This window comes from Loxodonta africana, chromosome 6 (assembly GCF_030014295.1).
Source record: "Loxodonta africana isolate mLoxAfr1 chromosome 6, mLoxAfr1.hap2, whole genome shotgun sequence".
Classification (NCBI taxonomy): Eukaryota; Metazoa; Chordata; class Mammalia; order Proboscidea; family Elephantidae; genus Loxodonta; species Loxodonta africana.
The window spans coordinates 45,476,757-45,501,735 of NC_087347.1; the positions used below are offsets into that span (position 1 = coordinate 45,476,757).

The 24,979-nt window shown below is 40.6% G+C and overlaps 1 protein-coding gene across 2 annotated transcripts in view; it reads right to left on the bottom strand.

Moving 5' to 3' along the window:
• LOC100665288 (aldehyde oxidase 4-like) overlaps positions 1–23,727 on the bottom strand; it is a 66,297-nt gene extending 42,570 nt beyond the window's left edge. Inside the window, exons 1-10 of one of the 2 annotated variants that reach the window (XM_003405941.3) lie at positions 23,615–23,727; positions 20,444–20,501; positions 14,869–14,965; positions 11,345–11,453; positions 9,135–9,261; positions 6,579–6,640; positions 4,712–4,795; positions 2,718–2,798; positions 1,479–1,623; positions 973–1,065 (exon numbers count right to left, since the gene is read on the bottom strand). In XM_003405941.3, the coding sequence (XP_003405989.3) occupies positions 973–1,065; positions 1,479–1,623; positions 2,718–2,798; positions 4,712–4,795; positions 6,579–6,640; positions 9,135–9,261; positions 11,345–11,453; positions 14,869–14,965; positions 20,444–20,501; positions 23,615–23,671 (913 nt within the window). In that variant the 5' untranslated portion in view covers positions 23,672–23,727. 2 annotated transcript variants of the gene reach the window in all.
• Positions 23,728–24,979: the final 1,252 nt, after the last annotated feature.

Genomic DNA, 24,979 nt, shown 5'->3' on the forward strand with positions numbered 1-24,979 from the left:
TCCTGTACCTGGTTGGCCTCCTCTTGCTTCATCTCTTCCTGAGTACCCATTGATATGGACTTTCTAGCGGATAAAAAAATGAATGGGCTGACTGACTTAAGAATGGCAGACCAGAGGGGAAAGCAGACAATTTTCCATGTGAGTTCTGTTTACTCATTGGGAAGAACCCTATTTTATGTAGCATTTTCAGTTCCTATAGACCCTTTTTTTTTTTTTAGCCATTTTTATAGACCCTTAGCCATTCAAGTGTCTAGTTTGGATGGTGGAAGGTAGAAATGTTTTTCAGGTAGCCCTATTCACTGCATTATGTGGAAGGAGCACTTGACTTGGAGTGAGAAGATCTAGGATCTAGTCCTGATTTGGCAATACATTAGTGTGATAAAGAAATTAATTAAGCTCTTTGATTCTGTATCTTCTTCAGTATAATGGAGATATCAAGGCTATTTGCCATGTCTATTTTCCAAAGTTGTCATAGGATCATGACACAAGAGATGTGAAAGAACTTGGTAAATTGTGAAAAGTGTGTAAAAATGAATAAGATTATTTATAATTAAATTTTCAAATCTGGGGTCCAGGTTTTTGTGTGTGTGTCTGTGTGTGTGAATGTATGTGTGTGTGTGCAATGGTCCTAGAGAAAATTTGTGAATCATAGAGTAACATCTGGCAAGAATCTTTTCTACCGTCCAGCAAATCTGTCCAGTTTTCTTATTCAACCAATCACTCTACACTGGCAGAGCTACCTGACATTGTGACACCTATGACAGTGTAGTACTCAGTGATATGAATTGTGAGTCAGTTTGAAAAAAACTCATAGAGGACACAAAGTAGGTGCTTAATAAATATTTGTTGAATAAATAAATTAATAAACAAAATCAGATATTTAGTGCTCAAATTAGCCTAGTGCATTATTTGGTTACCAGCATTCTACCACCAGCCAATGGTAACTTCTTATTTGAAAAGTAAGGTGCTTACCATCATCTATGGTGTCCACAAAATATAGTTCTGGAAGTCCAAGTGGAGATATGAAAACTGGATAGAATACATCTTTGAATTTTATGCTGGGTCCTTAAGGGGAAAAGGATTTAAGGCAGTTAGAAAAGAAAGACAATGGGTGCTGGTAGATGTTGCTTACTGATGATTCAGAGTAAAAATTGTGGCTTATTAGCAAAAGAAAACAACAAAGCATTCTAAAGGACCATAACCAAAAACCAAATTTGTTGCCATTGAGTCAAATGTACTCATAGCAATCCTATAGGACAGAGTAGAACTGCCCCATAAGGTTACCAAGGATCAGCTGGTGAATTTGAACTGCTAACGTTTCGGTTAGCAGCCAAGCTCTTAACCACTGGCCACCAGGGCTCCAAAGGACCATAGATATTCATTAATAAAGATGAATTGCATTTATGAAGTGTTAAAGAAAGGCACAGATGTTTGGGTTATATAATCTTGACTAAAGGACATGAGTAGAAATCACCCACCCACTGCAGTGTTCCCCATGATTAGGGGGGCTTTGGGGAAACTGGCTTTCAGCTCCAGAACATCTTCTAGGGTCACAGGCATGATCCAGGAGGTCCTCTCCTCTTGGAATGTCAGCCTTCTCTTGTTTGGATCTTCTGCCATTCTCTGCAGAGAAACAAAGCCAAAGGACTTTCAAGCCTTTTGAACAGTTTTGAGCAAGCTCTGGGCCTCCAGGAGTCCTACTGGTCAAATATTTCATTGAACTTTGCAAGGTTAGCGAACTTCTAAGGGTCAGAAAGAGTTGCCTGTTTGCAATCATCCAGATTGTTATGACTCATGTGGGCACCACTGAATAAACATCGTAATAGGTGTCTGCCCATTAACAATGGGAAATAGAGTAGAGAAAATGCTATCTGTATTCAGAAAGTGAGTATGTGAAGAGGTGGCAGCACGGTATAGTGAAAGTGTCTTAGCCTGGAAATTAAAGTGTCCAGCTTCTTGTTTTAGCTCTGCCCTAACAATAACTCAGAGAAGCCTCATCTCTGGGGATTAGATTTTTTTATAGGATAAAAATTTCTTTTAGGCAAAATTATCCTTTAGAAAACTCTCTTAAGTCATTCACTAGGTACAGTGTAAATGGATTTTTTAAAAACAACTCTGTTATATATATGTATACACACATATATATATTATATTTATATCTTTACGTAAATAAAAACTGATACCTTCTGAGGAGCCAGTAGAATCATGTCTCTCATCTCATGCTCTCTAGTGTATGTGGTCATGGAACAATATGGCGGGTGTTCAACACTAAATTATTCTCTTCCCTTTCCCCTCTTCCCTGAGTTGAAATCACAGAGGTTGACTGGAAGAATAACGTAATTCTATTATGATAATTTTGTTTTTGCTGTACTAGTCTTACAAAATACCTATCTCACAGTGTAGCTGTGTGACCTTGGACAAGCCACCTATACTCTGATCCTCAGGTTATTTGAGGGAGTTGAACCAAAGCAACTCTGAGGTTCTGGCAACACCACTCTTCTAAGCTATCTGCTTTAAATTATTTATAGTGAAGCTGAACAAGTTCCTGAAAGTGGGCTGTTGACTCATTATTGTGCAGGACACCCTTCCAACTTATAATGTAAAAAAAAAAAAAATGTAAAGAACTCAGTAATTGCAAAGTAAAATTACACAGTATAATACAAAAATATCACATCATGTTATGTGTAAACGGTGAGCAGACAACGAAAGTATCTTACTATCAGTTCAGGAGGGAATATAGGCTCCTGGGATGGATCGAAGGGCCGGAATTCATCTTCATTATACAGTTTTGTGCATATCTGAACAAAATGAAACAAGATAAAAATGGACCTGTACAGTTACTGAGAGCTGGACGGGAATCTGTGAGAAACTTCAGAGTCAGGGCTTACACTTCTGACACGGCTGAAACGAAATGCAGGTGCTTCTAATGAAGTGCTTTCCGTCCTCAGAGGACCACAGGGCGGTTCCCCTGGCAGATTTACTGGACTATGGGCTTCCTTTGTTCGTGTCAGAGACTGGGTTTTAACCTGTGCTGGGACTCAGGTATCATTTGTGGATATTTATTCACTGTGAGCATGGAAGTGCACCACTGTAACCAAAACAGTTGCAACAGGGAACGAGAGAGGTTAACCTATAAATGACAACAACGTCAGAACAATAAAAGAGGGAATAAACAGCATAGGTGTAGAACTCTCTAAAGGAGAGGAAGGCAAGGCGATACCAAGTAATAATAGAATGGTTCAAACCTAGGAAGATAAGGGTAAATTTCAAGGTAACCACAAAGAAAGTTAACAAACCTACTTATCAAAATAAAGAAGAAAAACATAAAGTCTCAATAAAAATAAAATCCACAAAAACAAAACAAATGAAAAAGAAATCCACAAACGAAAGGAACTCAGCACAGGAGAGTAAGAGGAACAAAGAAAACATTAGCACCACAAAAAAAAGGCATTACCAAATGACAGCAATAAAGTCACATCTATCAATAATTACATTCAACGCTAAAGAACAACAATGAATCTGTGAAACATCTCATAACATGGATGCATCTGGAGGACATTATGTTGAGTGAAATAAGGCAATCACAAAAGGACAAATATTGTACGAGACCACTCTTGTAAAAACTCATGAAAAAGTTTACATACAAAAAGAAACAATATTTGATGCTTATGGCGGGGGAGGGGGGGATGGAAAAACACTTAATAGACAATAGACAAGCGGAAACGTTGGTAAAGGGTAAGACAGTACACAATACCGGGGAAGCCAACACAACCTGTACGAGACAAGACCATGGTGGTTCCTAGACACATCCAAACTCCCTGAAGGACTGAACTGCTGGGCTAAGGGCTGTGGGGATCATGGGCTAACACCTAGCACAATTGGCATAACATAGTTTATAAAGAAAATGTTCTACATTCTACTTTAGTGAAGAGTGTCTGGGGTCTTAAAAGCCTGTGAGGGGCCATCTAGGATACGCCACTGGTCTCACCCTTTCAGGAGCAAGGAAGAATGAAGAAAACTAAAGACATAAGGGAAAGATTAGTATGGCCCCTGGACATCTTTCAGCTCAGTAATGAGGCCACTCCTGAGGTTCACTCTTCAGCTAAAGATTGAACAGGCCCTGGGGCAGGGAGTGGAAGGTAGGAGGGAACAGGAAAGCTGATAATAGGGAACCCAGGGCTGAGAAGGGATAGTGTTGATGTGTTTTGAGGTTGTTAACCAATGTCATACAACAATGTGTGTACTGACTGTTTGATGAGAAACTAGTTTGTTCTGTAAACCTTCATCTAAAGTTCAATAAAAAAAGAAAGTGCACCACTGTTTATGTCCCTCTTCCTGCTTGTTGGAGGGGTGGTGGTGGTAGATAGGTCCAGGTTAGGCATGGAAAGCTGTAATATTTCTGTGTTGACAGGTCTCGTGAAAGTTAGGGGCTCACCAACTTTTGGAGCTCTTTAAGGCTGTTTATGGCCTGAATTCAGCTCTTTAGCACTTTACACATGAAAAGAATAAAACCACTGCCCCATAGAGTTTCCAGGGAATGCCTGGTGGATTTTAACTGCTGACCTTTTGGTTAGCAGCCATAGCACTTAACCACTATGCCACCAGAAAAGCCACCAGGGCTCCCATAAAAAGAATACAAAATTGAATAAATTTGGATTTACGTGGGTATTTTTCAATCAATCCCAACCGAAGTGGGAAACCAGATTCTCACTTTTTCCGGTTTATTCACAAAAGATCTCTCGTCTTGATCCATGCAGCATTTTCCTGATCCTTTCCTTTGACAAAGAGTTGATTCCTTAGGAAGAAATGCAGTTTAAAACAAATTAATTGATTGATTCTTTAAACACCTGGGTACCCAGCAGCGCCCCAGGCTCCAAAGAAGCTGTGGAAGAATATAAAGAGGGTGCTTGCCTTCAAGGACTCCATAATCTGGCAGGTGGGGAACAAGTTATTCTATCACTGAACAACTAGAGAAGATTACAGGGAGTATGCAGCCGTGCTCATGATAGCATCTTGGAAAAGGTGTCACTCAAGCCTTAAACAAAAAAAAAAAACAAAAACCAAACCCATTGCCGTCAAGTTGATTCTGACTCATAGAGACCCTACAGGACAGGGTAGAACTGCCCCATATGGTTTCCAAGGAGCGCCCGGTGGATCCGAACTGCAAACCTTTCAGTTAGCAGCCGTAGCTATTAACCACTACACCACCAGGGTTTCCAACTTAAGTCCTAGGGGAAGACAATGGGGTTAGAGGAAGGTGGGGTCGGTCAGCTCAGGCTTCCTACCAAAACCCTTGCTCTTGAGTGGATTCCAATTCATAGCGACCCTATAGGGCAGAGTAGAACTGCCCCATACAGTTTCCAAGGCTGTATGTAATCTTAAAGGAAGCGGACTGCTACATCTTTCTCCTGAGGAGTGGCTGGTGGGTTCAAACCACCAATCTTTCGGTTAGCAGCCGAGCACTTAAACACTGTGCCACCAGAGCTCCTTCAGGCTCTAAGTGAAGTAAATATAGTTATAATGTGGTAATTGAAAAACCTAAACCCAGACAGATTATGCAATTGTATTCTTTATTTTTAAGGATGACACGTATGTGTCTTCAGCGAAGCCCTGGGAAGACAAACTGCCTTTAAAACTTTCGATACACGAATATGAATAAACTTCATCCTTATCTGGTTCCTTTATTTCTCAACTTTGAAGGTGGCTTTGATTTCTTATTCACTGCACCCTTCACTGCCTGGTGGTCATGATTCTGGCAATCCCTTTCCTGAGAGTTATCTTCCTGTCTCCACATTTGCCACAGTGTCTGGATTCTCATTCCCTCATGCATGGGATATTGCACTAGTCCATGCCCTCCGTCTCCACTGTCTCTCCTCAAGACCATTCCCCTATAAGCAAGAATTTTCCTTCTGAAATACTGTTCTCATTGTGTTACTCCTAGCTTGAGAACAGACAATGACTACATGTTGGCTATCATTTTTATGTCTAAATTCCTTAGCTGGAAACAATATCTTTTTACTCCCTAATGCTCCAGCTACATTAATTTCTTCTCTGAATCTTGGACACCTTTATTTTTTCTAATTTCATGCATCTTACTTGGAATTTTGTATTGGCCTGGCTTCACTCATCCATCTCCATTACTTTAAGATCCCGCTCAAACTCAGCTTCTCCAAAAAGTCTGTTTCTTCCTTTCCCACCCATTAATTCTCTTTAATCTATGGTCCTTCAAAACTTGTATGCAGGGTTTATAGGATATCTTCAGCTTCTAATATCTTGCTTTTCAATTATGCCTTTATTATTTCTTAGTCTATGTTTCATTTTCCTCCATAGAGTGTGCATTTCTTGAAGTCATGGGCCATATAATTTGTTTCTTAGAACAGTATCTAATTTAGGACTATAAACAAGATAGATGCTAAGAGTTTGTTGAATAAATACAAAACAGTGGGCATTTGACAACTTTCAGTGGTTAGAAAGGTCAACATGGGGTTATTTTAGAGATTATTGAATGTAATAGATTGTTTTATGGGACGATTTATTAATATATTAAATCAACAGAATGAATTTTTTTTTTTACCTACCACACAGAAGGTTTTTCCACTTTCTATAATTGGTCGATATCCAGTACAGCGGCACAAATTACCTGATCAAGAAGGAATCAATTTTTAAGGAACGGTATAAAAATATATTACATATCTGTGCTTCATATTTTCAGTGGACTAGTTAGTGAATGGCTCTTTGGAGTAACTGTTCCACTTGAGGAGATGGTCTTCAAACATAAGGTTATGGTTACATTTACTTCCTGAAATACCACAAAGATCGCCACAGTTTTTCCTAACCGACTCTTCCTGATTTATTTCCCACCCCTCCCGTAACTGGTGTATCTTACATCCCCCATTACGTCTCATGTGTGGCCCTTCATCAAGCCTTTCTCATGTCATCTCTTCTCTGTCATATGCCCTCTGAGGGAAAGTGTGCCCTTCTTCAAGACTCTAATTCCCCTTCTCCATTAGGTTGCTCTAATACCCCAACCGGTGGTCTCTTGGTAGCAGAAATATAAATGAGTTTTTTCCCTCATCATCTTTTAATTTGGGCATTTTCCATAATGGGAATGTATTATTTTTAAACCAAAAAGTTAATTTAAAATTATTATCTTCAAATAAGTTTAAGAATTTTAGGAGAATATATGTATGTGGATTGGGCAGGTTTAAACACCTAGAAGTAAAATGTTGTGTGGAAGCTGTGTCAGTGAGTCACGTGAAAACTTGGGTAACAGGGAAACTCCTTTCTTTTTGTTAGAGTGAGAATGCTTCAGGGAGAAATTGCATGCACAAAAATGGCTGGAGACTCCATAATCTATCTTTTTTTGGCTAATGAAGAAAGAACTTGGAAGTGTGTGAATGTAGAACCTTTCCTTTGAGTAGAGAAAAGGGGCTAAAATGTAAAGTGAAATAGAAGTATTTAGGCAATGGATGCCTTCTCTCTGATAAAATATAAGCAAACATTAAAGGCTTAAGTGAGCCAGTATCTAGGTTTTGTTTTGTTTTGTTTTTATTCTTGGCCATGTAATCAGTGCTAAGTCTGGAAGTGATACTAAAGATCCACCTAGGGAATGCTATCACAGAAACTCATGATTCTAAGAAAAATATGATGGAAATTTAAAAATAAAAATTTCTTTTCCTTGGCCTTGAGAAGAAAAGGTTAAATTAAGCAGTGATTTTTTTTTTTTACATCAGTTGACTGTTTAGAAGATGTGTACCTACACCTAGTTGTATTTCTTTGAACTTTATTTTATATTATTGTTTTTCTTAAAATATGAACACAAAGGTTGTCAGTGTGCCTAAAATTTATAATGCTAGAAAGCACACAAGTCAATGGATTATAAACCAAAATATACTCTCCAAGTTATCCATACCTGAAATAAGTTTAGCTACTTTATACATTAAGCCAAACCTGACAACCCCACCCCCTGGTGGTTGTTATGTGAATTGCAGGCATAAAATCTGGAAGGAAATAATTCATTTCTATAAAATTACCTGTGCATAGTCAAGCTAAAAAAAAAAAAAAAGGCAAATCATAAGACCCCCACTTTTCAAAGCTCTAAATACCTCATTAGTGTGGATTATTACATTGAACAAGAACTATCTGTTGTTCAAACCCATGAGATGAATAGATAGATTTTTTTTAATATATATATCTTAAAGCGATATTAAAAGCTCATTTTATAACCTTTATTTGCTGTGTAAAAAATAAAAGCCCAAAATATTTTGATTCAGTTTAAAAGTATAGCTGAAACCATAAGGCAGAAGTTTTAGCAGTGCTTAATAAGAAACTGAAAAACATTGAATAAAGTTGTTGAGGAATAAGAGAAAATATTAGAAAAGTTACCATAAAATTTAACGTGAATTTTTATTTATTCTGTGTGATTCCATCATAAAGCTGAGCCTCTGTCTAGGTCTATTTATTGAAAGGGACAATGAACTTTCCTATAATATTCAGCGGTTTACTTTAACAGATCTCTTCTAAGAGCTAGTGAGCAGTTACCTTGAAACTTGGTATGTTTATTACATAAAACTACATTTATTGGCATTTCTTTTGGTAGAAAATTGTGTTTGTTCACTTAAATTTGATAGCTCTTTTGTCAGAGGAGGTTAAATTGCTCCCTAAGTTTGTGATAATTAATTGCTATGACCAACCAAATTATAAAAAAGTATCTTAAAGTCTTTGTCTTTTCAAAATTAATTTTGGTATGTAAAATTAATGGATGATTCTAAGAGAAAATAAAAGGGGGAAGTCCCATTTTTCCACGTTGCCCAAATTTCCTCATTTGGAAAAGATTTTATTAAAAGTGTTAGGAATGGCCCATTTGAATATCTTTGCAGTGTTATAAAGGGCTCCATTAAGATAGAAAGGTTTGTAATGAGACAAATATTGCTACAATTCCTGGCATCACTGCTGCCAAAATGAAGATGGCCTTTCATCAAAAGGACTTGGACCAAGATAGGTACCAAGGAGGCCTCCATATTGGTCAGTTTTCTTGAACCCAAAAGCTGTGCCACAACTTTTCTCCATGGGCTGGAACCTTCCCCCTAGTTTCCTGAGCTCTTTCCACCCTGTACCCAGCTGAGAAGGCTCACCTCCAAGAGCTTCAGTTATTTGATCAGGGGTTGGCTCTGGGTGGTTCCTTAGCAGTGTGTAGATGGACATCACCATCCCCGGGCTGCAGAATCCGCACTGTGTACCATGACATTTGGCAAGTCTTTCCTGGCAGAAAATGGTACATGAATTATACTCTTAACCTCTTGTTTCCCTACACTGGACACCAGCAAGTAGGGAAGCTTATTTAGCTTGCCAGAAATATCTGCAGGGTAATAAATGTCACCCTAGAAGAAAAATATTTTTATTTCTTGAAATTATATGTATATTCTTGTGCCCTCAAGAAAAAGATAGTACCAGGTTTTAATTAAGCCACTTTACTCTCTATCTGTTGAACAGGAAGCATAGTTTTGAAGAATAACCAAAGGGCTTTGGAACTCATTAACTGTGAGACCTTGAACAGTTTTCTCGACTCTTCATCTGTAAAGTTGGGCTAATCATGGTATCTACAGGATGGCTGCAATTAAGTGAACAGATGTATGCAAATTATTTAGCATAGCCTCTGGCACAGAGTAAGTAATCTTCCAATGCAGTTCATTTTCACCCTCTTCTCCATCTACATTATGGGATTTTTGATGGACTAAATGACACATAATCTACGTGAGACCTTTGAAAATTGTAAAGTGCTATATTTATAGTGTGCATTTACATATTTATTTTATGCATATTCAACTTTATGTGCTCAAATACAACAACAAACAACAATAATAAGAGAGTGAGAAATGACAACTTACTCTGTCTACTCTATATGAAGACCCCATGCCATGAAGATACAGATGGGAGACATGAGTCTCTGTGTCCCTCTGTGTGTATCAGCCCTGCGGGTGCTCATCTGACTGGCTTGAGTGTGATTCAAAAGTTTTTAGATAAAAATTTTCAGATAACATAGCACCTAAAACGAAAGCCAGATATTTCATCTGTGACTCAACTGAAGGGGCAGACATCTGTTCTAACGCTAGAGGAGAATATGGCTGTGTTGGGTTTATTGCTAGATGGCAAGTTGTCTCGGATGTGGCACATAAAATGACTGCAAACGTGCTGGTAAATGTTTAACAACTGGCTCTCGGGGCAGGGGGGTTGGGGAGCCCTGATGTGTAGCTTCTGCTAATTGGATACCAAGCTATCCATGTGATGTCCCTGAATGTGGAGCTGGGAAATAACATATGGTATTTCCACCATGTAAACAACCTGAAGAGCATAAAACCCCAGAAACCCAGCGCCATCGAGTCATAGACAGTAGTAAAATAGTTGGGGAGGATATTTATTACCCTTATGCTTAATATACCTTACCTAATTGTAAGTTTATGTCATTTAATTTTTAAAAATGGCTGTGCTTAAAAAGTGGCTTTCAAAATTCCTGAAAATTTAGCAATCAGGTCTCTCAAGCCAGCATTACTGAGTGAATTTGGCATCTGTACCAATGAGATTTTAGAGAGGGAAATCTGATAAGCTAGGGCTTCAGGTGCTTCCATACTGTTAAGGTAATGAGCCAAGTGTGGTTAAGGTCTTACTAAGACTGAAGTCATTAAATTTATGGCTGAAAGACATGCTGTATAAGCAAGTGCCCATCAATGGTAATACATTATGAAAGGAGGCTCTTAACTTCTATGTTCAAACCACAGCCTTCCAAGAAAGGGAATTTCAAGGGAAAATATAAGGGTATTTAAAATTTTCTCTTTACACACTGCTTTTAAAATTTAACCCTTGCAGAAGTTCCCATTCTACTTATAAAAATAACATTGCCATTAAAAAAAAAAAGAGTCCTCTACACTTTAGTAAACTCTTTACCATTTTAATTGTGCTTTATCTTAGCCTGGTATAGCCTTGTCAGACATTTTGGGAGTATTTATACACATAATTAAGCTCTCTATCAAAGTTAATGGTTTTGAAATGTGTTAGACAACTTGTATCTTCTCTAAGATTCTGGTTTCCTATCTCTTGTCAGACTGAACTATCCTGTTAGTTTAGTTTAGGGCAAGGATGGGACTGAGAAGGTTTCTTGGGTTTAAGATGTATTAAAATCTTGGCTTTGCACCAATCTCTGAAAAATCCCAGTCTCTGAAGCACCAAATCTCACAAAATGAGAAGTGAAAAGCACAAAGGATTTCAAAGTTGGTTACCTAATTGGAGCACATTAGAATCTATGGGATGCCCAAACCAACATCTGTCCCCGATCATATTGTGCCCTTACTTGCACAGGGTGAATCCTGGTTTTGATGCTTCCGACACCTTCTACTGTGGTGACAGCGGCCCCATGCAGAGAGCAGATGGGCACCAGGCAAGCTGTAGCTGGATAATGGCTGTGATGCAGTTATGTAAAGAGAACACATTGGAATCGAGGGAAGTGGGTAACATAATCTGGGGAGTCATTTATAGTCCAGGATAGTCATAAGGCTGCATCTCCATGAGAATACAGAACAGATTAGATATAGACCCGTACATTTCTGGATATATCCAAGAAAGGACTTACATTTGGCTGGTACAGAATAGTAGAGAGAAATGGACAACAGAGAATAATGAAGCCATTTGTATAGGACCCCCAAGAGACCATCATTCTCATTTTTTCCCCACCATTTTAAAGGAAAGAAAGCCCTTTACTCATCTTAAGGAAATCTCCATGGAATATTTTAGCCCTGTGGGGAGCTTTTCAAAATACAGACACTCTGGTTGTACCCTAGCCCACTTAAAACTTAAATTGATGTCCCATCATCAATTGTCCTCCTAACCTCTGGAGGTGGGATCAATCTCTGGAATGGGATCAATCTTTGGGGTGGTATCAGTTATTTTTTTTTAAAGGTCCCCAGATGATTCCAATGTACAACCAAGTTTGAGCCGTTGTCCTGACCATCTCTCCCATACTAGTGTCAATCTTAGTGACAAAGCAGATGTGGTCAGCACCAGATTCTCATCTCACTGCTTGGGAACGGGGTCCAGACCTCATTAGTCAAATCTAGCCTCTTTATTCCCTTCCAGGCTGAGTCCCATTCTCTTTTCGGGAATGGGAATTTGTCCTACTCACAGGGAATGTGTCCTTTCTTCTACCCAGGCTGAAAATATAAATGCTGTCCTTCCGAAGAAGATATAGAGTGCTGCTTTTGGTTTCACCAGCCCTTCGAATCACCTGTTTGGAAGCCACCCAGCTGACTATCTAGGGGACCTGGGAGAGTGCTCGCTGAACAGAGCAAAGTCACTGCGCAACTGATAAATTTTTGGTTTTCGTGTCCTCCAATTCCCTCCCCACTGAGGTTTGCTTCCTCTTGATCTTATCTCCCTCTCCTTTTGCTCTCAGTGCCTCTTTTTTTTTTAGTTGTGCTTTAGGTGAACCTTTACAGCTCAAGTTAATTTCTCATACAAAAATTTATAAGCATATAGTTTTGTGACATTAGTTTCAATTCCTACAATGTGACAGCACACTGTCCCTTTCTTCCCCAGGTTCCCTGTGTCCCTTTGACCAATTCCCTTCCCTTCCTGCCTTCTCATCCTGCTTTTGGACAGGAGCTGCTCGTTTGGTCTCATGTATCACTCTTGTAGTGCTCATGGTTCTTCTCAGTCTTAACCTTGTGCCTCATCCAGGACATAGAGACACAGACTCCCTCAGCTCCTCAGTCTGCCATAACTCATCTACGGCTACAATCAGCTCATCTCCATTCCATGAGGAATTTTTCCTCCTCCGCTCCTGCGCTTTGGGTCTCATCTACTCTTGTCTCCCCAGAGGCTTGCCCCATCATCAGTTGTCCTCCTAACCTTTTCCGCTCTAGGGCCTCATTTCTTTTAGCCAAGAAATAAGTTTCAGTGTTTGCTGTGCTAAAAAGAACAAAACAAAACAAAAACCTCAAATCCATGTCTCTCTCCAGTTACTGGCTGTCATGGATTGAATTATGTCCCTCAAAAAATGTGTGTATCAACTTGGTTAGGCCATGATTCCCAGTATTGTGCTATTGTCTTCCATTTTGTGATTGTAATTTTATGTTGAGAGGATAAGGGTGGGATTGTAACGCCACCCTTACTCAGGTCACCTCCCTGATGCAATGTAAAGGGAGTTTCCTTGGGGTGGGGCCTGCACCACCTTTTATCTCAAGAGATAAAAGGAAAGAGAAGCAAGCAGAGAGTTGGGGACCTCACAGCACCAAGAAAGTGGCACCAGGAGCAGAACGCGTCCTTTGGACACGGGGTCCCTGCACCTGAGAAGCTCCTGGACCAAGGGAAGATTGAAGACAAGGGCTTCCCTCCAGAGCCGACAGAGACAGAAAGTCTTCCCCCCTGGAGCCGATGCCCTGAATTTGGACTTGTAACCTACTAGACTGTGATAAAATAAATTTCTCTTTGTTAAAGCCATCCACTTGTGGTATTTCTGTTATGGTAGCACTAGATGACTAATACTGGCCCATCTTTTTTTTCCCTTAAGAGTCAAGTCTTTTCAAAGAGCTGGCCACAACTTGCTGCCTGCACTTACCCCCCTTCCCACTACTCTTATACTGCTGTATCTTCCCTTCCAGCCCATCACTCTGCTGACATTGCTCTGGGAGCAATCTAATGGCACTGGGTCACTCCCTGGTGTTTCATACTATTGACCGCTTCTACCTTCCTGGAATTTCTGCTCTCTGGTGTCCCTCCTTCTATTCTGGCTACACCCTGTTGGTCAGTTTTATGGGTGCTTCTTTCTTTGCCCATTTCCCTTTCTATTGTTGTTCTATAGCATCCTATACTTACCAGCTCTCCTATAGTTCCTGCTACCTTCCAGACTACCTGAGCTGAAATCCTTGTTTTGCCATTGACTGGCCCATAAGACCTGAGCATGTTACTTAACTCTGGTTGCCTCAGGTTCCTCTTCTTCTAAATGGGAGTGATAGTAATGCCTATCTCAAATTTGTTTTGAAGACTAAATAAAAAAAATATATCTAAGCTCTTTTGAACAGTGCCTGGCACACAATAAGCATTCAATAAATGTTAGTTACTTTTATTGATATTGTTTTTAATGTCTATGTTGATAACTTTCAATAAATTTTAACTCCAGATGAGACCGCTCCTCTAAGTGACAGACCTATGGATCAAAATGCCTGTTGGACAATTACTCTTAGATGTCTCACAGTTGCCCCTAATGCAGTGTGCCCAAGGCTAAACTTATTACTTTCCCCTTCTCTGATCCTCATCCAAGTTCCCTAATTTGTGAACTGTACCACCATTCATCCAAGCACCCAAGACAAAAACTTGGGAGTCATCCCAGACTCCTCCTCCTTCACTGACACCTTCAATCAGGGAGCAAATTCACATTTTTAGGTGAAGTTGATGCTGGCTCATCCCATAGGTAAACAAAACATATACTATGATTTGAGGTCTCATTTAGCCCTGCCAAGCAAATAATTCATCTTAGGGTCTATGGAAGACCTAAATATTCTCCCAGGACTATCTTCACTTCTTTACTTTAAAGACATTCACGTCCTGAACTCTCCTACTCAAAAGCAAAGAAAACATGCAGAAATAGAGAGCAGAGCCCTGAGAGACTGACACATAGGACAGATCTATTCAGATGGGAAGAAAGTCTGTGGGAAAGATCTGGAGTTTGGGAAGCTGCAGGGAGAGCAGGCCAGGAGGCAGTGTCAGTGACAGATACCTGGAGAGAGGAGGGAAGGAGCACATATTGGTAAGAAAATTGCTAGAGGCCACACCCTCCTCAGATGTGCCCAGGGCAGGGGCACACGCCAACACAAAGGATACTGGATCTTCTTGGTCTTGGGGTTGTATCTTGACACCATCACTGTGCAGGCGCCGCAGCCTCCCCCTCCACAAGCATATTTAGTGCCTGAGAGATGGACTTGAAGGGAGGGAGTCAAGGAAAAGAGAGGCCCAGGCTGCTTTTACTTTTGTATTTTTCTCTCTTTGATACTAATAACCAGTAACGAATTTATGTGATTTATACCAAGCCTGCCAAGATTTCTTGATTCTTCAGTTTTTTGCTTAAAAATAAGCATAATGTAAGAAGAAATCCCTATAGCCCACATTCCCTTATCTGAAACCCTGAGGGCTAGATGCAGTTCCAAATTCAAAAATTTTCAGATTTTATGTAAGACTCGCAATGGGGTCTCGGGTAGGGTAGCAGCTTGTGATCAAACACTAGTATTTCTCCAGTGAGCCATATGAATAGTCATACAAAGTGGGATACTTGAAGACTACAAAGAATCTCACAACAGCTAGGTCAACTATTGTATCCAAATGAGTTAAGAAAAGGCCTGTTGAATTTCAGAGCTGTGGATAATAGATTCTGGAGCTACGTAATGTGATTGCTGTAGAGATGGTGAATGCGTACAACTTAGCAAAAATTCCCCTATGAGGCTTATCAATGCAATGGTTTTATCATTTTATGGGATTAGAGAATATTAATTTAATAACCTTGATTCCTGAACCAAGAATGTCAGCAGTCACTGCACACCACCCTTTCCCTGTACGAAGTTTGTGTATTTTCACAAACAGAGAATAAACAATATACGTAACCGCCCTGTCTGAGGTTCTGTAAGAACCTACTGGAATTTGCTTGGGACCTTACCTCGGTGACATTCAGAAGAGATTTCATGGCTTGGGTCAGAACTGGCTTGGGTGGAGGTTAAAACAAATTTTCATCCTGAAAATCGCAGGCATGGAGAAGCAATATAAGGGCGGGACACTCCTGGTTCCCAGTAAAGAGCTGGGAAATTCTCTGCAGAGGCCCGGGGGGCTGTACACAGCTATGCCATCCTAGGGCTCAAGACTGCTCTGGCAAGTCAAGTTCTCCACCTTCAGTCAGAGGGCTGAAAGACATGTGGGTAATGCCTTAGTTGTTGTTAGCTGCCGTTGAGTTGGCCTCAGACTGATGACAAGCCTGTGCACAACAGAATGGAACACTGCCCAGTCCTGTGCTATCCTCATGATTGGTTGAAGATTGGACTACTGTTACCCATAAGGTTTTCAATGGCTGATTTTCAGTAGCTGATCACCAGGCCTTTCTTCCTAGTCTGTCTTAGTCTGGAAGGGGCCATGGGAATCAGTAAAGTTGAAGTACGTTAGCACTGCTATGGTTGTGCAGGGTGGCAACTTTGGCAGAAAGTCTGTGGCTCTCCATAAATATTCATTCTTTGGTTAACTATTCATCAGCATCACTCAATTGAGGAACAGGTGGGCCTACCCTAGCTCTGCTGAAACCTGTACAGCATCATAGCAACACACAAACCACTACTGACAGACGGATGGTGGCTTCCCATCAGGTGCATTGGCTGGGAACCAAAATGGGTCTCCCGAATGGAAGGCGAAATTCTACCACTGAATCAGCAATATTCCCTTAGTTAAAGTGCTCCATTTGATAGGACATAAAAGGCCTTTGGTGTCCTAAAATTTCCAAGTGAAGGAATCTGGGTGCTGTCTGACTCAAAAATGAAGGCCATTTTTCACTTAGTCAGACTTTAAAACAGCTCTGTGATACATGTTTTAGCATTGTCCCTGAATGAAAAGTGAAAAATTAATTTGACCAGCTGTTTTGTCTGGACACTGAACAACTAGTTTGATCCCCTCGCCCCCTACCGGAAGCGCCCTACTAAAACAGTTATTTCCATTATCTGTAGACACATGCAAAAGCTCACCATTAGGTAGCGTTGCCAAACAAAATATAGTATGCCCAGTTAAATTTGGATTTCAGATAAAAAATGAATAATTTTTTAGTATAATAAGTCCTATGCATTCAAATTCAGATCTAACTGGGTGTACTGTACTTTTATTTGCTAAATTTGGCAACCCTACTTGGGTCAAATACGAACAGTACATCAGAAATTTGTTCGGTTTTTTTTGGTTCATGACATTGACATTTTTGGTTCATGACATTTCTCAGTGACTCCAAGATACACAGCCCTACAGTATAGTCAGAAGAAGTTATTCTGAGACTAAATGGGACAGCCAATGTGTGCAGTTGAACCCAGAATTTACATGGGAATCTGGTCATTCCCCAATGAGTGAGTTATTCTGTCCCCTCTGTGCCAGGCAGGATACAAAGTCTTGGGGATATGATGTTGGGGTTAGACCTGCTCCTTTGCCTCAAGGATCTTTTCTCCTCCTTCATCTCTTGCCTCATCCTCCCATTCCCGCCCCCAACCTTTTACCTCCATCAGATGAAATTTCCTTCAGTTCCTCCGAACTATTTGCTGCTGGCCTCCTGTACTGCAGATTGGAACACCCTTGCCCGAAAGGCCTCCATTTGCCAGGCAAGCTCCTACTCAACCCTAGTCTTTTGAATGCCCTTCCCTTGGGTCCCAACAACATGGCACTCATCACACTAGCTGTATGTCCCCGTTCACTGGCTGTCTCCCTAACTAGACTGAGGGTAGAGGCTATGTCTGTGTAGCTTACTTCTCAAGTCCTGGGTGCTTGATATAATTTTGTTGACGGAATGAAGTATGCATTGTTTTGAGAACTTCAAGAAGGGTTCAGGGCTGCAGCAAAGGGCATGTGAAGGGCGCAGGAAAGCAAGGGCAAGCATTTAGTGTTGCTTCTGAGACATCCTATTTCACCAGTTTTGTACTTGAACCAGGATCTCATGGGGATTAATTTAAGCCACTCTAAAATGCTGCACCCTCCTTGCCTCAAGTGGCGGACACCCATTTGTTGTTTGTTGTGCATTATCTGGTTCTGCAGACCAGATTGCTTAAAACCAGGCTTAGAGGTGGTGAGGGAGAAGTGATACGTGATCATGCCCTGGCAGGCCTAGGCAGGGCCATCGGGATGAGTTGGGTGACTCAGTGGAAGGCTGTGGGCTTCTGAAGGGTCCCATGACCTAGGGAAGGGAAAGAGTGGAATGGAGGAAGGCAGGTGAGAGTGCCTCTAAAACAAACTTTGCTCTTTGTGTGACTATGTCCTACTCTGGGGATGACATATAAGTCAGGCCCCAAGTCAGCAGCAAATTGGGGTTTTGTGACAGTCTGAAGTTTTTTATAATATTGGAGACCCACTTTAAGGAAAAAAATATAAAACTATGAATATAAATTTAGGTACAGGGCTTTTGAAGGGGCCATGGGAATCTGTGAAAGTGAAGTAGGTCAGTGCTGCTGTGGTCGTTTGGGGTGACAACTTTGGCAGAAAATCTGTGGTTCTCCACAAATATTCACTTCTTGGTTGGCTATTCATCAGAATCATCCACTTGAGGAACAGGTGGGCCCACCCCAGACTTTTGACACTGTAACCAAAGGTTGGGGTCTGGAAGTCTCAGGCAAGTCTGATGTACCCAGAACTACTTATTTATGACATTGTTGTTGTTGTTGTTAGGTACCGTAAAATCAAGCTGATTTCAACTCATAGGAACCCATGTGACAGAGTAGAACTGCCCCATAGGGTTCTCTACTGTGTAATATTTAAAAGGGAAGATCACCAGATCTTTTTCCTGCAGTGCCACAGGGTGGGTTCGAACCACCAACCTTTTGGTTAGCAGCCAAGCGCTTAAGTGTTATGTCACCAGGGCTCCTTATTTATGATATTTAAAAAAAAAAAAAAAAAACCTTGTTATTGATTTCAACTCATAGTGACCCTATAGGGCAGAACTGGCCCATAGGGTTTCCAAGGAGCAGCTAGTGGATTTGAACTGCTGAACTTTTGGTTAGCAGCTGAGCTCTTAACCCCTGCACCACCAGGGCTCATATACACAGGGGGCATCTGAGGAAAATGGGAAGCCGGGGTGGTTTTGCATAGGCTGGTTTCAGACATGCTTATTTGGGAGTCAGTGGATTTTTCCCTAGAACTTAATATAGATCAATATCCTACCTAGAGAAAACATGGTAAAGTGTCTTGTGGGTTTAGAAAAGGGAAGTGACAGGATTAGCTGACTAATAGTGAGAATTTGAAGCTGGATGAATGGGGGATACGGTAGTATCAATGAGGGGGATTTGGCTGATCTGTTTTACAGCTATAATCCCAGTGCATAGAATAGAGACTTTAGGAGGCAAAATTGATAAACAGAGTCAAATAATGGGGTAGAAAACTAGATGGCGAGGGGTAAAATAGTGAGAGGTAGAATCTGGAGAGAAAATGAAGCATCAGATACAGGCTATTAAATACATTTGGCAAGGAAAGAGCAGGGAGAAATGCAGCAGTCTTTTTAGGTATTTCTGTTGGGAGGTAAAAAAAAAAAAGAAGTGAGGAGAGAGAGGGGATAGGATTGTCTTGTTCACCACTGGATCTCTAGAACCCAGCACAGTGCCTGACAGGTAGGTGTTCAATAAGTACATATTTTAAATGATCCTTTTACAGATTATAATAATAATTACAGACTCATAGGGAGTTGCAAAAATAGTATAAAGACTATCACGTACCTTTTACCCTGCTTGGCTCAGCTTTCTCCAATGGTGACATCCCACTCAAAACAAAAAAATTGACATTGGTACAATACTGTTACTGCATGGTAAAAACAGTTAACTACCACGGCTGCTAAACCAAAGATTGGAGGTTTAAGTCTATCCAGAGACACCCGGGAAGAAAGCCCTGCTGATCTACTTTAGAAAAATCACCCATCAAAAACCCTATGGAGCACAGTTCTACTCTGACACACATGGGGTTGCCATTAATTGTAATAGGCTCCATGGCTACTGGCTTAGACTATAGACCTTACTCAGATTTCACCATTTTCACATGCCTTCATTTGCGTTTGTGTATCGTTCCATACAATTTTATCCCACGTATATTCATGTAAACATCACCGCAACCACTCCCTCGTTATAGTCTTTACCCCTTTATAGTCACACCTACCCTCAATAAATTCTTTTTGAATAAATATTTATTGAAGACCGTTGAAAGTCTTGGAGGACTAGGGAGAGAACAAAGGCCAAGATCAGAGGTGGAGAGTTGCGAACACATTAGCTATACTCTGGAATGTTGAAATATATTTATAAAACTTTGTTTTCTCTCATAAGGATGCTATTGTGGAAAACTAGTGTCAGTGACGGGCATTCCTGAACTTTTGCTGGACAAAAGTTGGCAAGACGTTTTTACATTAACACTCTTGATATCGTCATCAGGGTGACTAAAAGTCACAAAGTTATTTCCAAAATTAACACACTTCTGGTTCGCTGGATGATTCTTTTGATTTTGCTCAGGAAAAAAAAATAATAATAAAGGAAAAAAGCTATCACTTTTAGAAGCATTCTCTGAAATCCAGTTAGACTGTACAAATCTAACAGAAGACCATTTACTTAAAGCAAACACAGAGTGACTTCCTTGGGAAGTCTTCAGCATGTTTACTCTTTACCACCCAATCTGGACCAATCGCAAGAAAAGATAAGGATACGGACTTTCCTCAGGTAGAACAGTAGATTTACTTCAGGGTCAGCGTTCAGCTCTATTACCTACAATGCAAAATGAGAGAAGAGATTTTAGGAGGATTATAGCAACACGGTGTGGCAATTCTATCCATTGTTTTGGGAATATGTTTTTGATTGGTGGTAGCTTCACAGGGGGAAAAATAACACAGAAAACCTTTCCAACACTTGGAATCAGAATTCTGAAGGAATTATGGAGCATTGTTTCAGTGTCTGAATTTTTCAATACACGTGATAATTGTAAATTCTGGATTGTTCTTCCCCAGACTTACCAGGAAAGGACTCATATGGCAAAACAGATACATAGATTCCAAAACTAATTCAGATAAACTCATGACCATGGAAAGTCATAAGAAAAAGATTAGCCAGAGATTTCTTAAAATAAGGGTTTTGCTTCTCTACCTTTGCCACTAATTCAGTATGCCATAAGGGAGTCACTCCTGTTTTCTTCCCATGGAGGTGCCAACATGTGAAGGCAAAGCAGAAGGGGCTTGAATCTCAGCTCTGCCAGATTCAAGCCAATTATTTCCAAAGGTGCGAAAGAGATGGGGGCTAGGGGATGTTGGTGGACAAGGCAGGACAACTAGATCTTCCTGCTGTCTACCCCATATTGGGAGGACATGACTTGATGACACTATTCTGTGCTAAAGACATCAATATGTCTGATATGGCATTTAAGTAAATAGTAAACATTCTCTATTTTAGCAAGCCCACCAGTGAAATATTTGATTTAATTTCCCCTTCAATCATGACATTACCTCATGCCCAAAGAACATAAGTATGGCGTTAGAGAATCAAGGTTCCAAGTGAAGAAGGAGAAAGGCAAAATTAGACTTTGGGAAATTAATTAAAGGCTGCCAAATGCAATTCTGGTATGTCGAATATATAGTATTTGATATTTTCCAAGAAATTTAAAATAAATATTTCAGTAATCATATAAGAAATACTGGTCATATTCTTGAAGCCAACTCTTCAGACAAAGATTATATTGGACTATAAGACATAAAATGATACTGGTGAGGAGTGAGCTTCTTGGCTCAAGTAGACACATGAGACTATGTGGGCAGCTCCTGTCTGGAGGCGAGATGAGAAGGGAGAGGGGAACAGGAACTGGTTGAATGCACACAAGAAATACAGGGTGGAGAGAGGGAGTGTGCTGTCGCATTGTAGGGAGAGCAACTAGGGTCACATAACAATATATGTATAAGTTTTTGTATGAGACACTGACTTGAATTGTAAACTTTCATTTAAAGCATGACTAAAAAAAATACTGGTCATACCATTAGCTGTATGCACAAAATTGTATTGGTATATCCCTGGTTCTTCCTGTAATTTATACACTGAGGAAATAAACCCCCTTTTCGTAAGTATATGAAACATAAGGAACCATAGTAGTAACCAGAGAGACTCAAATGGAACAATGAGATGCCACTTCACACCCATTAGATTAATGAGAATTAGAAAGTCTGATTGTATCATGTATTGGCAAATCATATTTTGGCAGGAAAACGGAACCCGTCATGCAATGAGTTGTGAGAAGTGTAATTTGTGCAATCATTCTGGAAAGCGACCTGGCAGGACCTATGAAATCAAGTATGGGGCAATTTCCCTGAGAGGTTCTCTTGTCAGTGTCAGTGAGAAGATACATTGTAGGATATTCACTGGAGAACTTCTTGGGCTAGGGTGGAACTGGAAGCATCTTATGTGTGCATCACTAGGGTACTGGATAAGTACAACGAGGAATGTGCACACCCTGGAGAGTATCTATTCAGCAGTAATGAACCAGGTTCTCAAAAAGCTACATGGCTAGATCTCAAAAACAGTGCTGAGTCAAAAAAGAAAGACATAAGAGGAGATTTATACTATAATACCACTTGTGTAAGTAAAAAATGAACACACACGTAACACATGCAAACATACACACACACTGTATATATTTTAGGTATACATCTGTATATCTAAAACAAAAAAAAAAAACCTCAATCCCATTGCTATTGAGTCGATTCTGACTCATAGCGACCCTGTAGGACAGACTAGAACTGCCTTACAGGATTTCCAAGACGGTAATTTTACGGAAGCAGACTGCCAGATCTTTCTCTCATGGAGCGTCTGGTGTATTCGAACCACTGACCTTTTGGTTCGCAGCGAAGTGCTTAAACCACTGTGCCACCAGGGCTCCAACTGGGATAGGCTAAAAAAAAAAAATAACCAAACCAAACCCCTTGCCATTGAGACAATTCTGACTCATAGTGACCCTATAGGACAGAGTAGAACTGCCCCATAGAGTTTCCAAGGAGGGCCTAGTGGATGGGAACTGCCAACATTTTGGGTAGCAGCTGTAGCACTTAACCACTACACCACCAGGGTTTCCTGGGGCAGGCTAGGCATTAAGAATTGCCACATGTTATCTGCAATTTGGACATGTTATCAAGAGGGACCAGTCCCTGGAAAAGGATATCATGCTTGGTAGAGGGTCAGGGAAAAAGAGGGAGGCCCTCATTGAGATGAACTGACACAGTGGCTGCAACAATGGGCTCAAACATAGTAGCGATTGTGAGGATGGCCCAGGACTGGGCAGTGTTTCGTTCTGTTGTACATAGAGTCGCTATGAGTCACAACTGACTCAAGGGCACCTAACAACAACCACATCTGCAATGAAGAAAATGGCTTACTTACTGCATTGCTCAAGCCAGAGATGCTTCAGTCTCTAGGTTAATTGATCAGCCTGAGAGAATTTATCGAGGCAAAACTAATCATTTAAGAGGACTTTGCTATTATCATCCTCAATGTCGTATATGTCTTCTGTTAAAACAGCATTGATGAACTCAACTAAAGCTACTCAGTTTTTTACGTCTGTGTCCTGAATTCACGCTCATTATAATACAACAAATAAAAATAAAAATATATTACTGATTCCAAAAGAAAAATAAATAGTAAGTAAAGGTCTCCGCAATTTAATCGTTTTGCACCAAACCTTGAATGAACCACCCATGTTCAAGTCATACCACTATATAGCACTTGAAAAAGACAGTAGAGAGAGGTTAAAGAAATAAGAAAAAATATCATAGTAAAAAAAAAAAAATAGCTTGGCTTTTCTCCCTGGTATTGGAAAATACACATTAATCATATCATAAACTTACCTTTCTTCCGTTCACAAAAAAAATCAGTTCATCAGGATTGGAAAGGGAAGGCATCATTCCAGGAAAAAGTGCCTCCACAAAGGTAGAATAATTTTTTAAAAAGAGCAGATAGAGCAATCACTTAGATGCCTATTGTCCCCGGGTAACCCCAAGCTGCAGCAGCCAACTGACACGGGTTATTTATACTCATAACAAGACGCGGCGCACCAGCCAGGACCCGCCCAGACGCAGCACCAGCCGGAGCCTGCCCACCCGCTGACCCACCAGGGCTTCAAACAGAAAGCCCTTGGCAGCACCCAGCCTCTCTCTTCCCAACGTGTGAGCCAAGTCCAGTGACTTGTTTTGTTCCTTGTAGAGTACAAGAAGACTGGTTTCCCAAGGGGAATGTGCTTCAAGCCAGGGGTTAATAAAAAGTGAGCGTTAAATAGGCAGTTATTTTGTGACTAACCAAGCTATAAATCAATACCCAAAACAAAAGGAAACCTGATGCTCTTGAGTTGATTCCAACTCAGAGCAATCCTATAGGACAGAGTAGAACTGCTCCATAGGATTTCCAAGGAGCAGCTGGTGGATTTGAACTGTCAAACTTTTGGTCAGCAACCAACCTCTTAACCACTGTGCCACCAGGGCTTTTTAAGTCAGTACAGTGCTATTCACATGCTATTAGAACTTCTAAGACTTTAATTCTTTCTCAGGTTTTTCCTGTGTTAAGGGGCAAAGAGAGATTCTACCATGCACACAACTAAAGACTTCATAAATATGTGCCTTTAAAACTCACAACATCCTATAAGTATATCCTCTTCCCTCAATCTTTTTTTTTTTAGATAATTTTTATTGTGCTTTAAGTGAGAGTTTACAAATCAAGTCAGTCTCTCACACAAAAACCCATATACACCTTGCTACACACTCCCAATTATTCTCCCCCTGTTGAGACAGCCCGCTCTCTCCCTCCACTCTCTCTTTTTGTGTCCATTTCGCCAGCTTCTAACCCCCTCCACCCTCTCATCTCCCCTCCAGGCAGGAGATGCCAACATAGTCTCAAGTGTCCACCTGATCCAAGAAGCTCACTCCTCACCAGCATCCCTCTCCAACCCATTGTCCAGTCCAATCCATGTCTGAAGGGTTGGCTTCGGGAATGGTTCCTGTCCTGGGCCAACAGAAGGTCTGGGGGCCATGACCATCAGGGTCCTTCTAGTCTCAGTCAGACCATTAAGTCTGGTCTTATGAGGATTTGGGGTCTGCATCCCACTGCTCTCCTGCTCCCTCAGGGGTTCTCTGTTGTGTTCCCTGTCATCCCTCAATCTTTTGTAGTCCTCACTTGTTTCTTCAAATTTAAGGGTTCAAAGATCAAGCTGCTTTAAACCA